The sequence below is a fragment of the Anas acuta genome, chromosome 9 (genome assembly GCF_963932015.1).
Source record: "Anas acuta chromosome 9, bAnaAcu1.1, whole genome shotgun sequence".
Lineage (NCBI taxonomy): Eukaryota > Metazoa > Chordata > Aves > Anseriformes > Anatidae > Anas > Anas acuta.
Window position 1 is genome coordinate 10805783 of NC_088987.1, and position 17536 is coordinate 10823318.

The following is a 17536-nucleotide window of genomic DNA, read 5'->3' on the forward strand; positions in this document are numbered from 1 at the left end:
AGGGCCAGGCCATTCTGAAAGCAGAGATAAAGCGAGGTGCACTGGATCCGAAAGTGTCCTGGTTGTAGGTTGTTGTCTGCTCTGGGCATGGGCTTCCCTGAGTAATAGCCCTTCTTCCCAAGGACCTTCTTTCTATTACTCTGTGACTGCCTACTGCAAATCATGCCCTTCACCTTGAGTCAGCCAGAAATGAATTGAACTTTTTCACTCCTCCTCAAAGGAGCTTATTTTTTTCAATGGAAATTATCAAGAAGTGTTGAATTGTCCAGGTACAGCTACCACAGATTGATTTAAAATAATAACAGGTGTGCAGGTGGCCATTTGCTGGCCCCAGTGGCTTGCAGCCATGCTCTGTGTGAGCTTTGTCTGGGTGGGGATGTTGCAGAAGAGATGCTCTCAGTACCCAGGTGCTCCAAGCCTGCACCCAGCTTTGGCTGCCCAGCTGGGCATCCAGTTAAAATACAGCTTCTCCATCTGTGGGGCTTGTCCTGCCTCACCTCAGCAGCAGATTGCGCTCCGAGTTGCATAATCCTCCAAGTCAACTTAACACAATGGGACCATTGTGGGAAACGCAGGAAGAAAAGCCCCAAAGCAGCCTAAATCCTTGTGAGATGGAGGCTTTCTGCTCGGCCCAGCTTCTGGGAGAGAGCTATAGCATTTCAACATGTTTGTCCCTGCAACCCGAGAGTTATTGCCGGGGCATGGTAGTAGCTCCAGTTGAGGACAGTAAGAAACCATGTGCTGCGCCAAGTGGTTTGAATAACTGGAACTCTTCTTCTTTCTCCTTGAAGGTGAATCCCGGTGGCAAGACACTAGAGGAGAGGCGGTCCAGCTTAGATGCAGAAATCGACTCCCTGACCAGCATCCTGGCCGACCTAGAGAGCAGCTCTCCTTACAAACCTCGGACTCAACAGGTTAGTGGCGCATTGCGTAAACCGAGCGGGAAGGTGGCCAGAATCGACTGCTGGAGTCAATTTGCTAACCGCTTGGTATTTGTTGCGAGCAGGCATGCCAGCCTGCCCTGATAGCATCCAGATGTGGCTGTCAATGGGAAGAAGGGCGCAGCCGCTCTGAAGGGGGCACCGGTTCAAAAGCTGCAGTACCTCTGAGAGAAGGGCCTCTGATCCCAATTGTTAGATTTGCCATGGAGATTGTTAGAAAAAAAGACTTGTAAAAAAAATGGCATTTTGTTTGCCCCAACTTTCCGTCAACAAGAGCTTGTGAATTAAAACCTGATCAATTCACAAGCACTTTTGACTTTTATTTATTTCCCCCTTGTTTTGTTAACTATTATCTGTCACACTGCCAGAATGATCCAGGTATCTGCATCTCAAGTTGTTTTCTTTTGTTTTTGTCATCTAATCAGTGGCGACAAAGTGTCTTGGATAATAGCTTAGTGTTCAGGGTGGCTGTAGCCGAGCAAGACAGATTGGAATTCCCACTTAGTCCACTGTGTCGAGGTGAGGACTGTTGGAGCATCAATAGCTCAGGTAATTTTTGTCGCTAGTATAGGTAGTGCTTGAATGGAGCTATTTCAGTTCTGGAAAGATGTCATCTCCTTATCAGAGGAAAAGGTGAAACCCTAGTGGCACTTCATAAGAGCATTTCATGAGATCTCTAAAATCATCCCAGATGTGTCTGTGCCCATTTGTGCACCTCCTTCATGTCTTGTCTCATGGCTGGTCTCATTTCTTACATGTGCATGGATCTGTAGGCATGTCTGCAGCTATGTTTGTCTTACCAGTGTCAGCTGTGGCTAAAACCCCAGAAGTGCACAGAATCAAAAGGAAAATTGAGTGACGTGGTGCACACCCATTATCCGGATAGACCATCTCTTTAGTTTGTGGCTCTTCTGGTTCTTTTCATTATTGCATTTGTTTCAAGTAATGCAGGAACAGTACTTTTGAGAAGAACAAAATCAGTGATAGGGGTTTGTTTAGGTTTAACCTTCTGTTTAAGTATGTGAACTTAGCAAAATCAGCATTAAATCAGATCTGGCACTTTTGAACAAGACTCCAGCCCAGGTGCCCACCTGCCAGCAGAGCTCTGGTGTCGTGGCCAGTGCCATTTCTGTCCTTTCTGTGGGGACCTCCCAGTAAACTCTTCTTTCATTCTAGCTGCATCTACACAGAGGCTGCATAAACTGATAGCATTACCCTTGTAAACACTGATTTGGGTCAGTCAGTCAAAACCAGCAACAACACAAACCAGATACAATTTGGTCATTTTCCCAGTGGAATTTTTGTTTTCGCGATAAACGAGACAAGCTTTAACAGTGCTTGTGCTCAGGCACCGTGTCGAATAATCTGTGTTTATTTTGTGTGTCTGGACCAACCACGTACAAAGGCACAATGCTATGGGGAGATGCCTTACAGTGTCAAAACCCTGTGAGAGAGTTAACTGGAAGAGATTTGTAAGTACCCATTTTCCTTGGCAGTGCCTGCAGTCAGCTACAGTGTCTTAGCAGAGACATGCAACTCGTGTAACCACTTCTCTGAGCGTTTGCAGTTTTCTGACAGTACTGCTGACTGCCTCCTGATACTTTTTGCTTGGGGATCTGGCATTGTGCGAACAGATTGGTGTGGTGTTTTTTTTTGCTTTTATTTTGTACCCATACTATTAAAAAAAAACTCGCAGAGTTCAAATGCAAATTTCTGCAGGTTTATTTGAGTTTCTGTAGTTTGGAAGCCCGACTTTTGGACTCGATCTGACTTTTTAAGCTCATCAGCCCCTAGGATGACACGTGCTGCCAGCTGCACGCGCTCCTTCATGGGGCTTTGTGCCTGCGGTTCTGGTGGAGGCTCTGCAGACTTGTCCCCCCCTTCTCAAAATGATGGGATGCTGCTCCCAGTGTGGTGCAGTCACTGCATGATACAGGGGGAGAAGAGCTGAATTTCATTTCTGAGACCAAAAGCCAACTTTCAGCGTTCAGTTTCTCAGACTTGTCAGCATTCATTGGTTAACATAACCAAGTCCCATGAAAAGTACAGCTGCAGCAACTTTACCTATAGCTGTTACAAAAAGAAAATGCCAGAGTTGAATGTGTCATCTACTGTAATTAAAAAGTACTCAAACAAGTCCTTGAAGGGTGGAACTAGAAGGTAAAGCTTTGATATTTCTCTTTGTTTGATCTGTACTAAGTATTAAAAGTGGTGAGTCACTTGATGGTCTTATAGTAGGATAATAGATTAGGCTGCAAATTGTGAGGTACTTACTCAGAACATCAGCACATTTATTGCATTACACCTTAGCTGACCTTCCCAAATTTACCAGAATAATGGCTGCAGATAGGAAAATAGAGTTACGACTTGTTTTCAGGGAAGACGTTTCTAGTTGTGCTTGTGCGGTTAAAGCATTATAATAATTTTATAGGTATACCTTGCCCTTGGGGGTACTCCTATTCTGGAATAAGAGAAATTTTATTGTTGGGTTTCTTTATTTTCTTTTATCTTCAAAATAGTTTTAAAGCAACATAAACTAAACTGTAAAATAGGCTTCTCATGCTGGAGGAGGACTGCTGGCAGGATACTGGCAGGTGGTTTGCTCAACAAACCCTACCTTCACTGGCGAACATTCACAGAGGAGCCGATCTCTTCTGATCCTCAGTACAACTTTGGGATTGCACTGAGACACGGTGCAATGGGAGGTGCCTCTGGACAAGAGGGATTTGTATCCTCCTCAGTAGGTTTGGGAAGTCCAAAATACTTTTCAGATTGAGGGAGGGACGCCCGTCATCCCCAGGCGTCTCTCCTTGGTCTTGAGGCCGTTGTTGGGAGGCTCTCTAAGCATCAATAATCAGCATTACGTGGGTGAGAAGCAGCTTTTGGTCACCATCACCTCAGCCCCAAGCTGAGCCCATGACTTGTGAGAGTCTCACCGACTGAGTCACAGGAGCAGCCAAAATTGATTAAAATGCTGTTCTTTTATTCCTTTTGAAATTGCACTTACCTAAACCAACAGAAAATTACAACTCTGGGTCATTATCTTTAGCTGCAAGACAGCAGTGTCTAAGGATGCTTTCTGTCACGGGAGCTGGGAGGAGAGGCCAACATCCATAAATTCAGTTGGAATTAGGGGTTTAGAAAGGATCAAACAGCACCTGAGCTTGAGAGGTTTGTGTGATCTTCAGCAGTGCTGCTGCTTCCAGTGTTGTGGTTGAATTGGAGGAGACTTGCCTGATCCGGAGATTGCTGTGCTTGCAGTGGGGTGTTAGTAAATCAGCTTGCCGTAGGTATTGTCTGAAGAACTGCAGATGCATTATGACAAAATGTATTCATATTTTCCTCCGGTTTGGTAGAGTTCAGAAATATTAGTGTGATGTATAAAGTACAGAGGTCCTCTTGTGTAGCTGCGATGTGTTTTCTGTTTACATATCACACCTCTAAATTACAGTAACCCATTGGAAAGTTTAGAGGCAGGGAACCCACTATGCCTTTTAATAGTAAAAGGGGGGTGTATAGGCAAGGCATTTAGGTGCGTGAGTTCCATGGATGGGAGTGGGGCCAATTCCTAATTTGGGTGGAGATTTGGTGGGGATTTGGTGGATGCTGTGGTCATCTTACTCTTCTGTTAAAGGGTATTTTCCCCAATTTAGAGATATTTTTTAAACTGTTCTCTTTAAATCGTAGCATAGGAGATGAGAGTAGCAAGGCCTTAAGCAAAAGAGAAAAAAAAAAAAAAAGAAGCCAAATTTCACCCCATAAAATAAATGTTTGCATTTTTTTAAAAGAACAAGAAAACTTTGTGACTCTGGAGAGAAAGCTTCCAGCAGAGGCTCTGAAAATGAAATATTGGAAATAGCAGCATATGAAAGCTCAGGATTTTTTGTCCCTGCTGTGAATTATGTATTGAATGCTGATTGCTTTGTTTGGAATCAGACACCTACCTTCTGAAACTCTTGGGTTTTATCCTGAATTTCATATAGATTGTCTGTTTGGCAAAATAGGACTTTGTGGGAGGTGTACCAGGTAATAAAATGTACCTGGTCCAATGGTAATTAGGCTTTTTTTAAAAAGCAAATACTGGGTGGCCAAAATTTATAGAGTATTCAAATAGAAAAAAAAATTGCTTTGATGGTCAAGATCAAATCTACTTGTGTTCAGCACTCAGAGGCAGCTTGATCTAGAGGGGTCTGGGCTGGCACTTAGGAGACCTGTTTCATTCCCAGCTACCACCACTGTGCAAAATGACCACAAACGTAGCATTTCTGCTTTGCTTCCTCCCAAAATCTCTTCTGGCTGTGTAGCTTGGCAACTACTTCAACGTGATCTGCCTCCTACCCACGTGTATGGCATCTAACAAAATGAAACCTTGGTCTGGGTTGAAGGCCTTTAGGTGATGCGGTTGTACAAATAATGAAAAAGAGAAATAAATTCTTTTTTTTTTCATCTAACAGATGGGGAAAACGAAGGCAGAGTTAGCTGAGGCATCTTAAAGATTCACGCCTGTATCTCTGCCTGTGTATCGTTGCCCCCAGTACTAGATATCTGCCACTATCCAACACTGTCAGCCAAAGCAAGTAATATTTTGAAGGGAAAGAAGCTCATTCTCAGTGTGAGCTCCAGAATAATAAAAAAGTAAATAAAATCAAATTAAAAATCAGTGATACATTTTCATTAAGTTCCAAACATACTGGGAAATAATGTCTTCTAATGACTGGAATTTAAAAGGGATTTAAATGTTTGACAGCACTGGTTGTTATTCCATCACTTCTTTTGACAGCCAGTTGGGGATTACAAAAGCAGTGAAAAGGCAGTGGATGTATTTCCTTGCAGAGTGATGGAAGAGGATTGAGCAGCTATAGGATAGGAAACCACGAAACAAGGCAACACGCTCGGCACGGAAGACTCCTAGGAGCACTCTTTCATGTGCATTTCTAATTTTAGCGTCCCATTTATATCTGGGCCGGGAACGTGCAGCTAAGGGTTCGGGTGTTTTATCTTTGTTTACGCGGAGCTGGATCTCCAGCCATGAATGAAGCTTCCCAGGCAGCGAAGAGCAGAGCATTCCCCGGCATCGGGAAAAAAAGCCCTATGATTGCTCTTGGTGTGGGCTGTGGGATTGGCATATGGGCTCTGTAAATAACAGACTGCTAAAGCTCGCTTCAAAAACAGTCCATGCAAATTCTCTAGTCCAGACTCGGAGTCTGATTTCCTTGTTCCTGTTAGTTCACTGAGCCCGGATTGTTAAAGGTTTTGCAAGCACAGTCCGTGGAATATTTGCTGCTATTTCAGTTGTCAGGAACGTTCTTCTTCCTTTTAAGAATGAAAATTCGGGGGTTCAAGTAGATTAAGATTAATTTGACAGGTTCTGAATTAATTGCCCCCTCCTGTAGCATTTATGTGACAAAGAGTTCGTGGTTGCTGATTTACAGGGCTCAGTGGGATCTGGCTGTTTTAGGTGTTCAGAAAGTCATTGCGTCTTTTCAGTGTTACTTGGGCTGAATTTTATGGCTAATCTGCTGTATTCAGAAGTGATATTTGGGGTAAATACAAGGGCCAGACTGCTTTCTGCTGGTCTGAGCACATCTAATCTGTGGGCAGCTGCACCAAGGAGGCTTCTGGTTCCAGCTGCATGGGGTGAGGCCTTCCCAGTGGCACATCACTCTGTATTTGTTGCACTTACTTGAGGTAGGTGCATTTTGTTTGCTGCAGGCTTTCTAATCTCTTCTGCAGTGGTGACAAGGACTGGGAATTGCACAGGCTGCTTTAACCACGGGGTCACCTCAGGGAGCTGCGCTCCTGGCTGCGGCACGCCGGCTTTGTACTCTTTGTAAAACCCGTGTCAATTACAGAAGTAGGAAAGGAAGTGTCCCATCTGGAGCTGTTTCAGTGGGTTCCTCCCAGCAGGCGAGAAGCGAAGCCTTTACATCCAGGAAACTCTCTTCCTCCCGCAGTTCCCGTCCCCAAAGGCAGCGACAATCCCGCCTCGTGTGGGTGGCGGCGGAGATGGTCCCAAGGTTCGAGCTTTCTAGGAGCGCTGCCGCGGGCGTGCTGGCTGCTGGCGGGGCACGTCTGTCACGCTGTCCCTGCCACGCCTGCAGGCAGAGGAGCGTGCACAAGGCAGGGATCTTCAGCCACATACGTGTGAGTTGAGAGGCGTAGCCAACAGATGAGCTCATGGCTGTTTGGGTTTGGCCTACGTGTACGAGCAGGGGAACCTTCCTGCGCTCATCGGCTCCAGCCGGGGCGTGCAGCGAGCTGACACTGTTCTGATTAGCAGATGCTGGAATCGGTTGCATCTGCTGGTATGTATTAGAGCATAATCCTTTTGATAAGAGCATGTCCGTGAAGATTTTTAAAGGAAATTTTCTAAGATCCAAGATTATCAGTTCATCACAGATGAACAGGATAAGAGTGACCTTTGCAGGGTATTATTTCTTCTCTGTAGTGCTATCATCAGAGTGAAAATAAAACACCACTACTCCTGCTTTTCTTTTTTTTTTTTTCTGGATAACCAAGTTCACAGAAATCTTGGGAAGGTTTGTTTTTCCCTTTCTCTTTATTTTTTTAATTTTTGCATCCATTTGGGTTTTCTGCCTACGTGCTTGGCTCCAGCACCTAGATGACGACTGGTGTTGGATATATTGGACTTTAAAATCTGTGCAGGCATCTCAAATTTGTGTGTGGATAAAGGCAAACATTTACTTTGGGATCAGTGATAAAAAAACAAATAGTACCTCATAATTTGGTCTTTTTTCCTTCTGCATTCGTGATTGTTTTGTTGTGAGTGCTTGAGAGCTGGGCTCTTGCTTTCTAAAGCTGTTCAAGGCCTTCTACCTATTGTTATGTTTTGTTTTCTGTCTTTTTCCCCACAATGGGACCAGGCTGCTGTATACCATCAGCTCAGGAAGCCTGTCATCATTTCCCCATCCTCAGTGTTTGGCACTCGCAGTGCTTTGGCACTCATCTCAAAGGGACCCAGCGCACTTCACAAGCTGTCCACGTGTCCAGCCAGCAAAGTGCAGCCACCGCTGGGGCAGAGACCTGCGCTTCGCTGGGCCGCTGGCTCTGCTCTCATCCTTACACGGGTCGATGCATCTGAGTGCTTCGACTTAGTAAGATTTACCACTGCGACAGCCCCGTGAAATACAGAAGTATTCTTGCTCTTTCCCAGGTGAGGGAGGGACCGAGGCACTGGGAGATGAGATGAATTGGTTTGTGCAGGGTCACCAGAGAAGGTGAGGGCAGACCGTGGGCTCCCCATCACCCTGTCACTGATTTATCCTCCTCTTGTAGCATGTGTGGACTGATGGACAGAGGGTACATGAGGACAACTCCTCTCAAGAGGCACAGAGAGGGGTCTCAAGTGTGGGGTGATACATCAGTGTCTGTCCCAGAGTGTCTGAACTGGGCAGAGGCAATAAAAACCCTTACTCTTCTTCTGTTGTTCTCCTTCTTCTGTCTTCTCCTTCTACAGTTTCGTGATCTTGCTGCTGTGCCTTGTGAGTAAATCCTGAAGGATTCAAACCCCCAGGCCCAGAAAGCTGTAGTGCCCTGGACCTACAGCATCACTGAAGTCAGCAGCACTTGAAAAGTGGGAAGTTGTTTTCCCCACCTGTGTAAGGCTGAAGGATTTTTATGAAGTTGCATTTACTCCTATGGCACAAGTCAGTGATTTCTTTGCCCTCTGCAAAGAAATAGCTGGCATATTTGGAAATGAAAGCACGTGGATTATTTCGGGGAGCTGCAGTGTGGAGCTGGTCGTCCTCCCCTCCCCATGGCCCATGGGCTGGCCCCACGCACTCACAGTGAGCCCCAAGCTCCAAGTCCGCTGCGTGTCCTGCAGGCAACCTGAACTTTTACTCTTCCAATCTGTGCTGTAACCAGGATCCCTGACCTGAAAGGCAGATTGTTTGGCTGATACACACAGATAAGTGCCAAGGCTAATTCTAGGAGAAGGGAAGCAGGAGGGGCGGTCAGGAGAGGTAAAGAAAGAGAACAGGAAGGGTCAGTCTGCTCAAGATGCAAGACACAAGTCCATAGGAAATGAGGCTTCCTTTGCTCTGCTCTTGATGGTTGCTGTTCCTTTTGTGTTGGCTCTTTCTCCTCTGCACACCCTAGGAACCAGCTGCGTTTCCCTCCCAGTCAGGGAAAGGAAATGGTTCAGAGCCAAGGGAACAGCACAGCAACTTAGAGAAACACCTGCGTGGCAATGCATCGCTTGGGACTTTGCTCCCACTGTGCCTGCGCTGGATGTCTGCCCCGGGCCATTTCCACCACAATGGGAGCGATGACTTTGTGGTTTGTGCCTTACACTCGCAGCAAGGAGAGCGTTGCCTCAGTAGTTGCCTTTCAGCTTAACTCTATCCAGAGACCACCGAAGGGCTGGCACTGCTGCTGCTGATGTGAGTTCCTGTTGAGTTGTGCTCTTGAAAAGAGGAGGGCAACTAATTTCTGTGGTTGCAGTTTCTAAACGCATCTGAAAGGTGAAGACTCAAATGTGCTAGGGAGCCCTAGCATTTATAGTGTGGCCTTTACAAGTTTATCTTGGTTGCTTCCTGGTGCCAGTTTGCGTAAGCTGTTGCAGATTTCGCACATTTATCTTTGTAATGCCTTAAGGAAGGAGAGAGTTGATTCTTCTTCTGTTCTACAAATGAAAAGCTGAAGCACAGCTGATGCACAGCTTATTGTAAAGCATGGCTTTGGACATAAATCTGTGACGTTCTGGGATAGTTCTGTCATTTGCTGGTCTGTCCTGTCCCTGCAACTATCTGTCCTACTGGCGAGAGAGGATCTCTCCCTGGAGCCCCTGCTGGATAACCCGAAGGCAGAGCAGAACCGCTCCCAGCCTGCTTTCAGGTAGGGGGAAAAGAGGGCTGCCTGGAAGCAACTAGTGCCCTACAAAAAACTAAGAGCTGGCAATGCATTTTCTACATTAGACCCTGCTACCAGTGCATAAATAAACATGATACGTTTATGGCCCGAACATATCTCAGGATTGTTGCAAGATGTTCCTAGTTCAAAACCGTTAACCATTAGAGGAAGAGACAGATGTATCTGCGGATAGTTTAAGGGGCTGTGTCTATATTTTCTCTCATTGATCGCCTTTTGCCTTCCTGTCTGGAACCTTTTGAGAGATGACTGTGGTGCTGAGATGCACTGTCTCTGCACATTAAAGCTTCCTAGGCTAAGAAGAAAAAAAAGTACACAAAAAACACAACCGAAACCCAGCCCATATCTGAAAGCTATGAATTGATAGATTCTTCCGATAGCTCTTCAAATAACTGTAAATTACTCCAGGCTGTTAGAGTTTCATTGTAAGGAGGTTCCTTCCTTGAGTCAGACTTCTTTGCATCACAGTAAAATGCAATTAGATGACGTACATATTGTGGCTTGGAAGCACTTACAATTTTCTTAGCCTTATGTTGTCAACTTTTGCTCAATAACAGGCTTGTGGACTGTGTCACTGTGCCTGTGTTAGCATATATTATCGCCATATGGTGTTTCAATAGTGAATAGGAGACATCTATGAGTATGTAAAAGGATGGGATGGAAAAAAATATTACAGCAAGATAAGCCTAACATGCTGCTTCACAGCTGACAGTGAGTACTCTAGCTGCCGTTTCTATGGGAAATCAATAACGTGTTGCTCCAATGAGTATTACTGTCTTCTCCTGCAGATTTAAAAACAAACCAAACCAAAACAACAACAACAACAAAAAACAACACCAAAAAAAAAAAAAAAAAAAAAAAAAAAAAAAAAACAGAAGTGGACCTGGCCAGAAAAAATGAGATTTTGATGCAGGTGTTAGAAATATTTTTGCCAATGTTTGCAGTCTAAGACTGCCCAAGCAAAATAGTTTGTCTTAGCATGAATTCTTTGCTCAGAAAGTAGTGGTTTCTTGTGGGTGAGTACGGCAAGAACAAGGGCAGTTTGTGCAGTTTTTATGGCATTATACACGTAAAGACAGATTGGATTGTTGCGGTCATCTTAGCTGGTTGTTAGCATAGCCCAGGTCAGTGACCCTGCTATCTTGTCATAAATAGCACTGGTGTTTATCTTTGGGTTGATGTCAGACCGGGTATCTTGTCCCTTTTGGAATGATTTATAAGAAGTCGATGAGAGGATGCCGCTGTCCCAAGAAGGGAGCCCTGAAGGATTGCCATCTTGCAGACCAGCAATCACTCCAGTCTTCCTAGGGGCTCAAGCAATTTTGGTTCCCTTTTCCAAAGCCATTAGCTAGTGATCCAAAAAGGATTCAGGAAAGATGGGAGGAACGGCTCTGTATCCATCTGGCAGAAAGCCAGGATACGCATGCGCTTCCAAATCACAATAATCAAGAGGGGAAGAGAAGGTGTTGGGGTTGATTACTGGGCTGGTTTGCAGAAAGACCAACTGTGTGTTCCATGGCATAGCTGTATAATTAACACTGAGGTCTTAAAAAGTGATGGATAAGCCACTGTTTTTCAGCTGGGTTTCTCTGAGCAGGGGATGTAGTACAAATGTTATGTTGAACTCCCTTTAATCTTTTTTTCTGGAAACATTTTGACTCGAGTCCACATCGGAGGCTAATGTCCAAAGTGCAAGAAACGGGGACCTGGCTGTGGAACAAGGTTGCCATGAAGGTCACAGTGTTTTATGAGGCCTCGGTGACAGAGAGCTGCTACTGTGCTCAACACAGCACTCTGCTTAGTATGAAAAGCTGCAGAGCTATCTCAGGGAAGATGCAATCGTTTAGTGCTTCTTCAGGCTAAGTGTAGATCACTGTCAGGTCTTGGAGATATCTGGAAGAATCAGTACCCCAAAGCAGGGCTGTATAACACAACAGCCGTTTTTAGCTTTTTGGCAAGACTTGCGTTTGACAAGACTTGGCTTTGACACTGTTGAGTAATGTGGTCATTTCTAACTAGCAGCAATAAAACTTTAGAGAACACCTGCTGTTCCTATATTGAACATATGTGTGCGTGCTCATGTAAAATCACAAATGCATGCAGGTCTAGAGAATACAATTCATCTTTGGCATCTTTCCTACAAATTGTATTTCAGAACACTTTAAAGTCTTCCTGTAAATAAAGTAATTTCAGAATTGAGCTCATTAATGAAGAAAAGGAGATGAAGTAAGATACAAAAGCAAAGGATGAAAAAGGGTTGCTTTGTTTCATTGTATTTTTTTTTAAAGGCAAAACAGGCATTTGATAAGTTCAATCATTTGCTGAGTGTACTCAGCGATACCTCCAGAGGACATAGGATGTATGGACAGTCTCGGGAGACTGTCTGCATGGTGGGAACTGCACAGGGCCAAAACCAAAGTAATGGACTGATCACTTACTAAGTATAAGTGGAGGGAACATCTGAGGATCCCTGGCTCTTTTGCTTACAAGCCAGTGCTGGATTATCCCCTATAATCAGTGCTTTCCCCAGTCCAGTTTCAAATAAATTAAATGTAAATATCTCGCTGCTTTCTTTGGGTGATTATTCCAGACTGAAACACATGCAGCTGCTAAGAGCTATTTGACTCGAGTATTTCTTTGCTTAATTTAATCTCCTTGTTCAGAGTGACACTTCCTATATGTGTCCGTGCATGTGTGCCTGTGCCATGTGGATGCATTCACTTTCCATACCTCATGTATACATACAGAGTAGAAGGCGGCTTAAATTCCCCAGTACAAAGCTGTAATAAAAGAACTGACAGACTGGATCTGTAATACGCCTGACCTGACAATTAAGCAAACTTATTACCATGTCAGCCTGCCAGATGGATCATCTACTCGTGATGTAACGTGTATTGCTTCTGAATGTATTGGAGTGCAGTTTCCTATTTTATGTTTGTTGAGCTGAGAAAGGGAGAGGGAAGAGACAGTTTTATTTGAACTAAACCCACTCGTTTTGAGTGTGTTTAATGATAGCAATATGTGACAGATAAAATAAAATCCTAGGCCCTGGTCCATGTTTATTTTAATTTTAAGCAATGGGGAAGGATGGAAGAGATAAAATTGTAGACTAAAAATGTCTCCTGTTGTAAACCAGCAGCTTGAGCACTGAAAGGGCTTTTCTTGCTGTACTCTGCAGGACGCTTAGATAGGCAGCTTTGCCAGGTGGGAATTTGGGGTTTTGTCCCTGAGAAAGGGACAGTTTGGACTGTTTGGCCTCAGCTTTTCTAATTGTTTCCTCCAAGCTTACTAAAGATAGTAAGGCTATACTGAAAGAGAGGAGGCAAGAAATAGCCTGAAGCATCTGTCATTAACGTCGACTTCCTTTTGATGTAGTCCCACCCTGACCCTAAGGAGAAGGCGAGTTCTCAGACCTTTGTTGTAGCTGTGTCCCTGAGACTCCCACATCTGTCACCTGCTTTTGTCTAACCTTGGCTGAGCTATCTTTTGTCTCAGGGCTGCACTCCTCCTTCTGTTAAAGAGGGATAAACCTATGTCTTTGCCTGTCTGCTCGCTGCCGGGTGTTCGGGTGAGCGTTCAGTACCTGGTGCCGTGAGGATGCGTAGGTAATGTTGTACTGTTTGTGATCTGTCGTATTTGCATCTGGACCTTTCTGATCTTCTGTGACTACGTGGGTAGATCCAGATAAATTCTCTTTTCTCTCAAAAGCTTATGTCAAGCACAACCTTGAAAATTTGTGCAGCTAGTTCACTTTTCTATGTGGTTAAGCTGGCACTGCTGGCAGTAAAGCAGGTATTTATTTGTCTTTGAAATACTTACCAAGGTGCTGTTCTCCATTTTCAAGCTGTTCTCTGCTTGAAATTCCCTCTATGTCCAAACAAGGTCTCTCACTCTGCTAATACACCTCCGAGGAGCTTTATGCTCATGTCTCAAGGGAACATGAAGGTGATCCTCTTGTTCTGTGGAGATGCTTGAACGGGCTTCCCAGGTGGGATGTTGTGCCCAACAGCAGGGAAGTATTCCTACAGAGAAGTGCATTGTGGCATAAGGGACCTTTACGCTCTGGACTGCCATCTCCTTGGAGTTGCATTGTGTTGTGGGGTTGTACCGGTGCCTCCAGCTCTGGCTCCATCACGTGCTGTTGACTCGTCTTCCGTTGACTGAACTTCTCACATGCAGAAGAGACTCGTTTTCACTCTGTTGGAAGACTATCTCATAGGGAATTTTTAATACCTAATTATCCTGCCAAGTTTTCTTCAGCATTCAGCATCTGAAGTGATGGCTGTTCTGAGGAACCAGCTTCAGCTCTGGCTTCACTCAGTTGATAAAAGCACAAGTATTCTGCTTCCTGGACTCAGATAAATGCTTTTGTAATGTTGTAGGACCTTATAGTCTGCAACTGAGCTTGGAGGGATGTTCTATCTTGAGTGTAGTCAATTGGGTACCTTTTGTCTCAACCCCTGTCATTATAATGTTGGTTTATTGCAGTTTTTGTTTGTGTTGTTTTTTGTTTTGTTTTGTTTTCAGAGACAGAAATACAGTCTGGGTTCTGGGCTTTAGAAAAACACCCTGCCTGGACCAAAGTTGGAATTTAAGCCTTGGCTTTTCAGTGTTTTTCTGTCAAGTGTCAGCATACGTAGGCCTGAAATTAAGAACCGAAGAGTCTCCATTCTGTCTGAGGTGAATGGTCACTCCAGCTCAGTGTCCTTCCTAGTAAATACTAAAGAAGACAGGTAGGGCAAATTTATAGCAATATTGCCCCAGGATATTTCCCTTTATCCAACAACTTGCTGTTCAAAGAGAATGACTTTATCAGAAATGTTGTCCAGTAATACTCAGTTGGGCTTTTTTCCTCTGCCATGTCATCTAATTGCTTTATGAACTCAGGTAAATTTCTGGAATTTAACACATCCCATGGCAAAGGAGACTCAATCCCTTGTGGATGTTCTCCATTTGCCTCCAATTAGGGTCGTTCCGTGTTGCTTCTTTCTAGCACTGGAAGAGACAGGACAATCATTCCTCCTTTTTGTACCCCTCATAGTTTTACCTGTCTCTTTTCAAGGCTCAAAGGTCCTGGTATACTTAGTTGTTTCAGAGTAATTTGAAAAATTAAGTGCAGTATTCATATGTTTCTGATCAGGAATTGCTGTCCAAGTGCAAACTGAGGAGTTTGAAGGCAGTAACAATGGAAGTGGCTCCTGGACCTGTATTATTTCCTTTGATATTTGCTGTTAACTTATTGTGAAGCACTGGATTACATGTAACTGTGCATTTTGTTTGTTACAGGTAAAGCCTGTGATTCCACTGTTCTACTTTCTTTTCAGAGTAACTTCCCCAGTATCCCATTTTGTTTTTCAAATATGTTTGCAGTCATTGCAGAATTAAATTATTTGACTAGATTTTAACCTCATTGCCAAAGTTTTTGCATGATGGTTTCTGAAGATAGTATCTACAGACAATGTGATATTTCCAGATAGAAAATGACAGGAGAGAGACCTGGTGACCATATGGCTCACTGGGAGAGGTCTGAAGGAGGCAGAGTACTTTGGAACCAAATGGGATCTGTTGTTTTCCCCTTCCTTCCAGATCTCTGACATGCCCCCTGTATTTTCAGTGAGATTTTGAGCTGTTCTAGCATTAAGCTTCCCATCTGTAAAACAGAGATGGTAATAATAACATATTCCACCTGGCTGTCAGACTTCAGAAAGCATTTTCAGATCTTCAGCTGAAAATTCTTTCTGCAAGTACAAAATATCATGATTTTGCCAGCTTATATAAAAAATGCCTCTTGCGGTGAAAAATCAGTATATGAAATACTTTTATTTTCTATGAGGGAATTCAACATCAGACTCTTCCAAATGAGTTAATGTTTCGCATTATAGATTGTGAGATTGTGAAATGTTAATGTAATTTCAAGTTCTGTGCAGCAAAGAAAATGTTGGGTGTACTTTTGTGATTTATACTTTGATTTGATCAGTGTGTTAGTAGTCTGGAGGATCTTAACTTTCAGAAACATCTAAGAGTTCAATACATTAGAGATGAATAAGATATGTGCATGAGCACGTGTGCTTTTATTGCAAAAGCTAAATTAAAACTGGAGCCCTTTTGGGCTGAAATAGCTAGCACTTCTCAAGCTCTTTTTCTGTCTTCCAATACTCCTCTGCACAAGCCAGTGTGAATCTAATGTGTTCCGCATTATTTTGCAGCTTTAACATGGGGACCTGTAGAGACGGTGAAAGCTCTGTATAGAAAGCATTGTATAGTGAGGGAGGAAGCCCAACAAAGCTAATTATACAGACACTCCCACTCTATTACCCTTCAGAGAAATTGAGCCTCACATTCTGCTCTTAAGCTTGTTAAACTATTCTTTTTGGGTGCAAGGATCTTATTTAGGGAATGAAATAGCTACACTGTGTAATCAGAATGGGAATTGGAGCAGATCATTATATTTACTCATTTGATTAGCCATAAAATAGCTACTGAAGTCCCCATTTTAAATCTGCTTAGCAATTGTGCAGCAGGGCAAACTGGGTGCTTTAATTAGAAAAGAGAAAAGATTGCAGTATTTTCTTATAAGTAATAAATACATAAACACACGCACATTGTGATCCTGTTTATGTAAATAACCTTTTCCCTGTGGGCGTACTCGCCTCTTAATTGTTCAGGGTCTGTTCTGCTTCCAGCTGCAAAGAAAAGGAGAATGAAAGGTTCTGCGTGTCTGCTTGGGAACGCACGAAGTCTGGGGCTCCAAATCCAGCTAAAGAGGTTTAGATTAGCCATTTGGGATTAACTGTGGTAGGAGGAATAGGTAGCCCTAGAAAATGACAGCGGGGAGAAATGGTGGGTCCCCGACCACTGGAGGGGATTTAGGTCAGGTTGTGCAAACGCCTCTTAGGAGCAAGTCAGATAGGCTCAGCCCTACCTGAAGAGAGAGGACTGGACTGCGTGCTGTCCTCGGGACCCTTTCAGCCTCTCTTCACGGTTTTGCAGGGGAGCTTGCGGCAAGATTTGCTGACGCAATTTAAGGCTGTACAAAATCACCAGTGGGTTTGGTGGACTTTGACCTGTTCCCCTTACCCGAAGGGGTGCACTCAGACAGGAGCAGCACCTGGCCTCCCCACGCACATCTGAGACCCACACATCCCCAAGGGGCTGCCTTGCAGCCACCGACAGCCCTGCTGGATGAGGATGCTGCTGAGGATGCCCTGCTTTCTCTCGAAGAATAATTCCTTGCCCTGCCGCTGATCCGCCCGTAAAGGCTTGGAAATGAGCCATTCCTGAAGGTTTCATTTTCTGGCTTCCTTTGCGATCCAAGGGACTTGAAAAGCAGAGCAGATGTTCCAAAGACAGCAAGCTCTGCTGCTGCTGGTTTCTCTGATCAAAATGGTCACTGTCTTAATGGTTCTTAAGTATATAATATCCCTTTAGGAAACTAAACAGCAGCAAAAATATTTCAGCTTCTTATTTATTTTGAGCCAACCTGAGAGAGTGAAATGAGCATCATTACAGAGAGGAGACCTGGGGTTTTTTTTGAAGGCATTAGGGTATATGTGGAGCAAAGACAGTTGGCAAGCGTGTGTTGTGCTGCTTACCTTTGCGGGTCACTGAAAGAGTCATCCTAATAATGAAAATAACAAAATCATTCTTGTGATGTTGCCTGTGCGTGACAAGGCCTTTGGGCAGCAGGAAGGGGCACAGTAAGA

At 44.1% G+C, this 17536-nt stretch overlaps 1 protein-coding gene across 26 annotated transcripts in view; it reads left to right on the plus strand.

Annotated features, from left to right (window-relative positions):
- LPP (LIM domain containing preferred translocation partner in lipoma) overlaps positions 1–17536 on the plus strand; it is a 381405-nt gene that overhangs the window by 212068 nt on the left and 151801 nt on the right. For all 26 annotated transcript variants that reach the window (XR_011099536.1, XM_068692525.1, XM_068692517.1 and 23 more), the window contains one exon: positions 792–914. Coding sequence is in view for 25 of the 26 variants with exons in the window: in XM_068692525.1 (XP_068548626.1) it covers positions 792–914 (123 nt within the window). In the remaining variant the exon portion in view is untranslated. The remainder of the gene's footprint in view (positions 1–791; positions 915–17536) is intronic.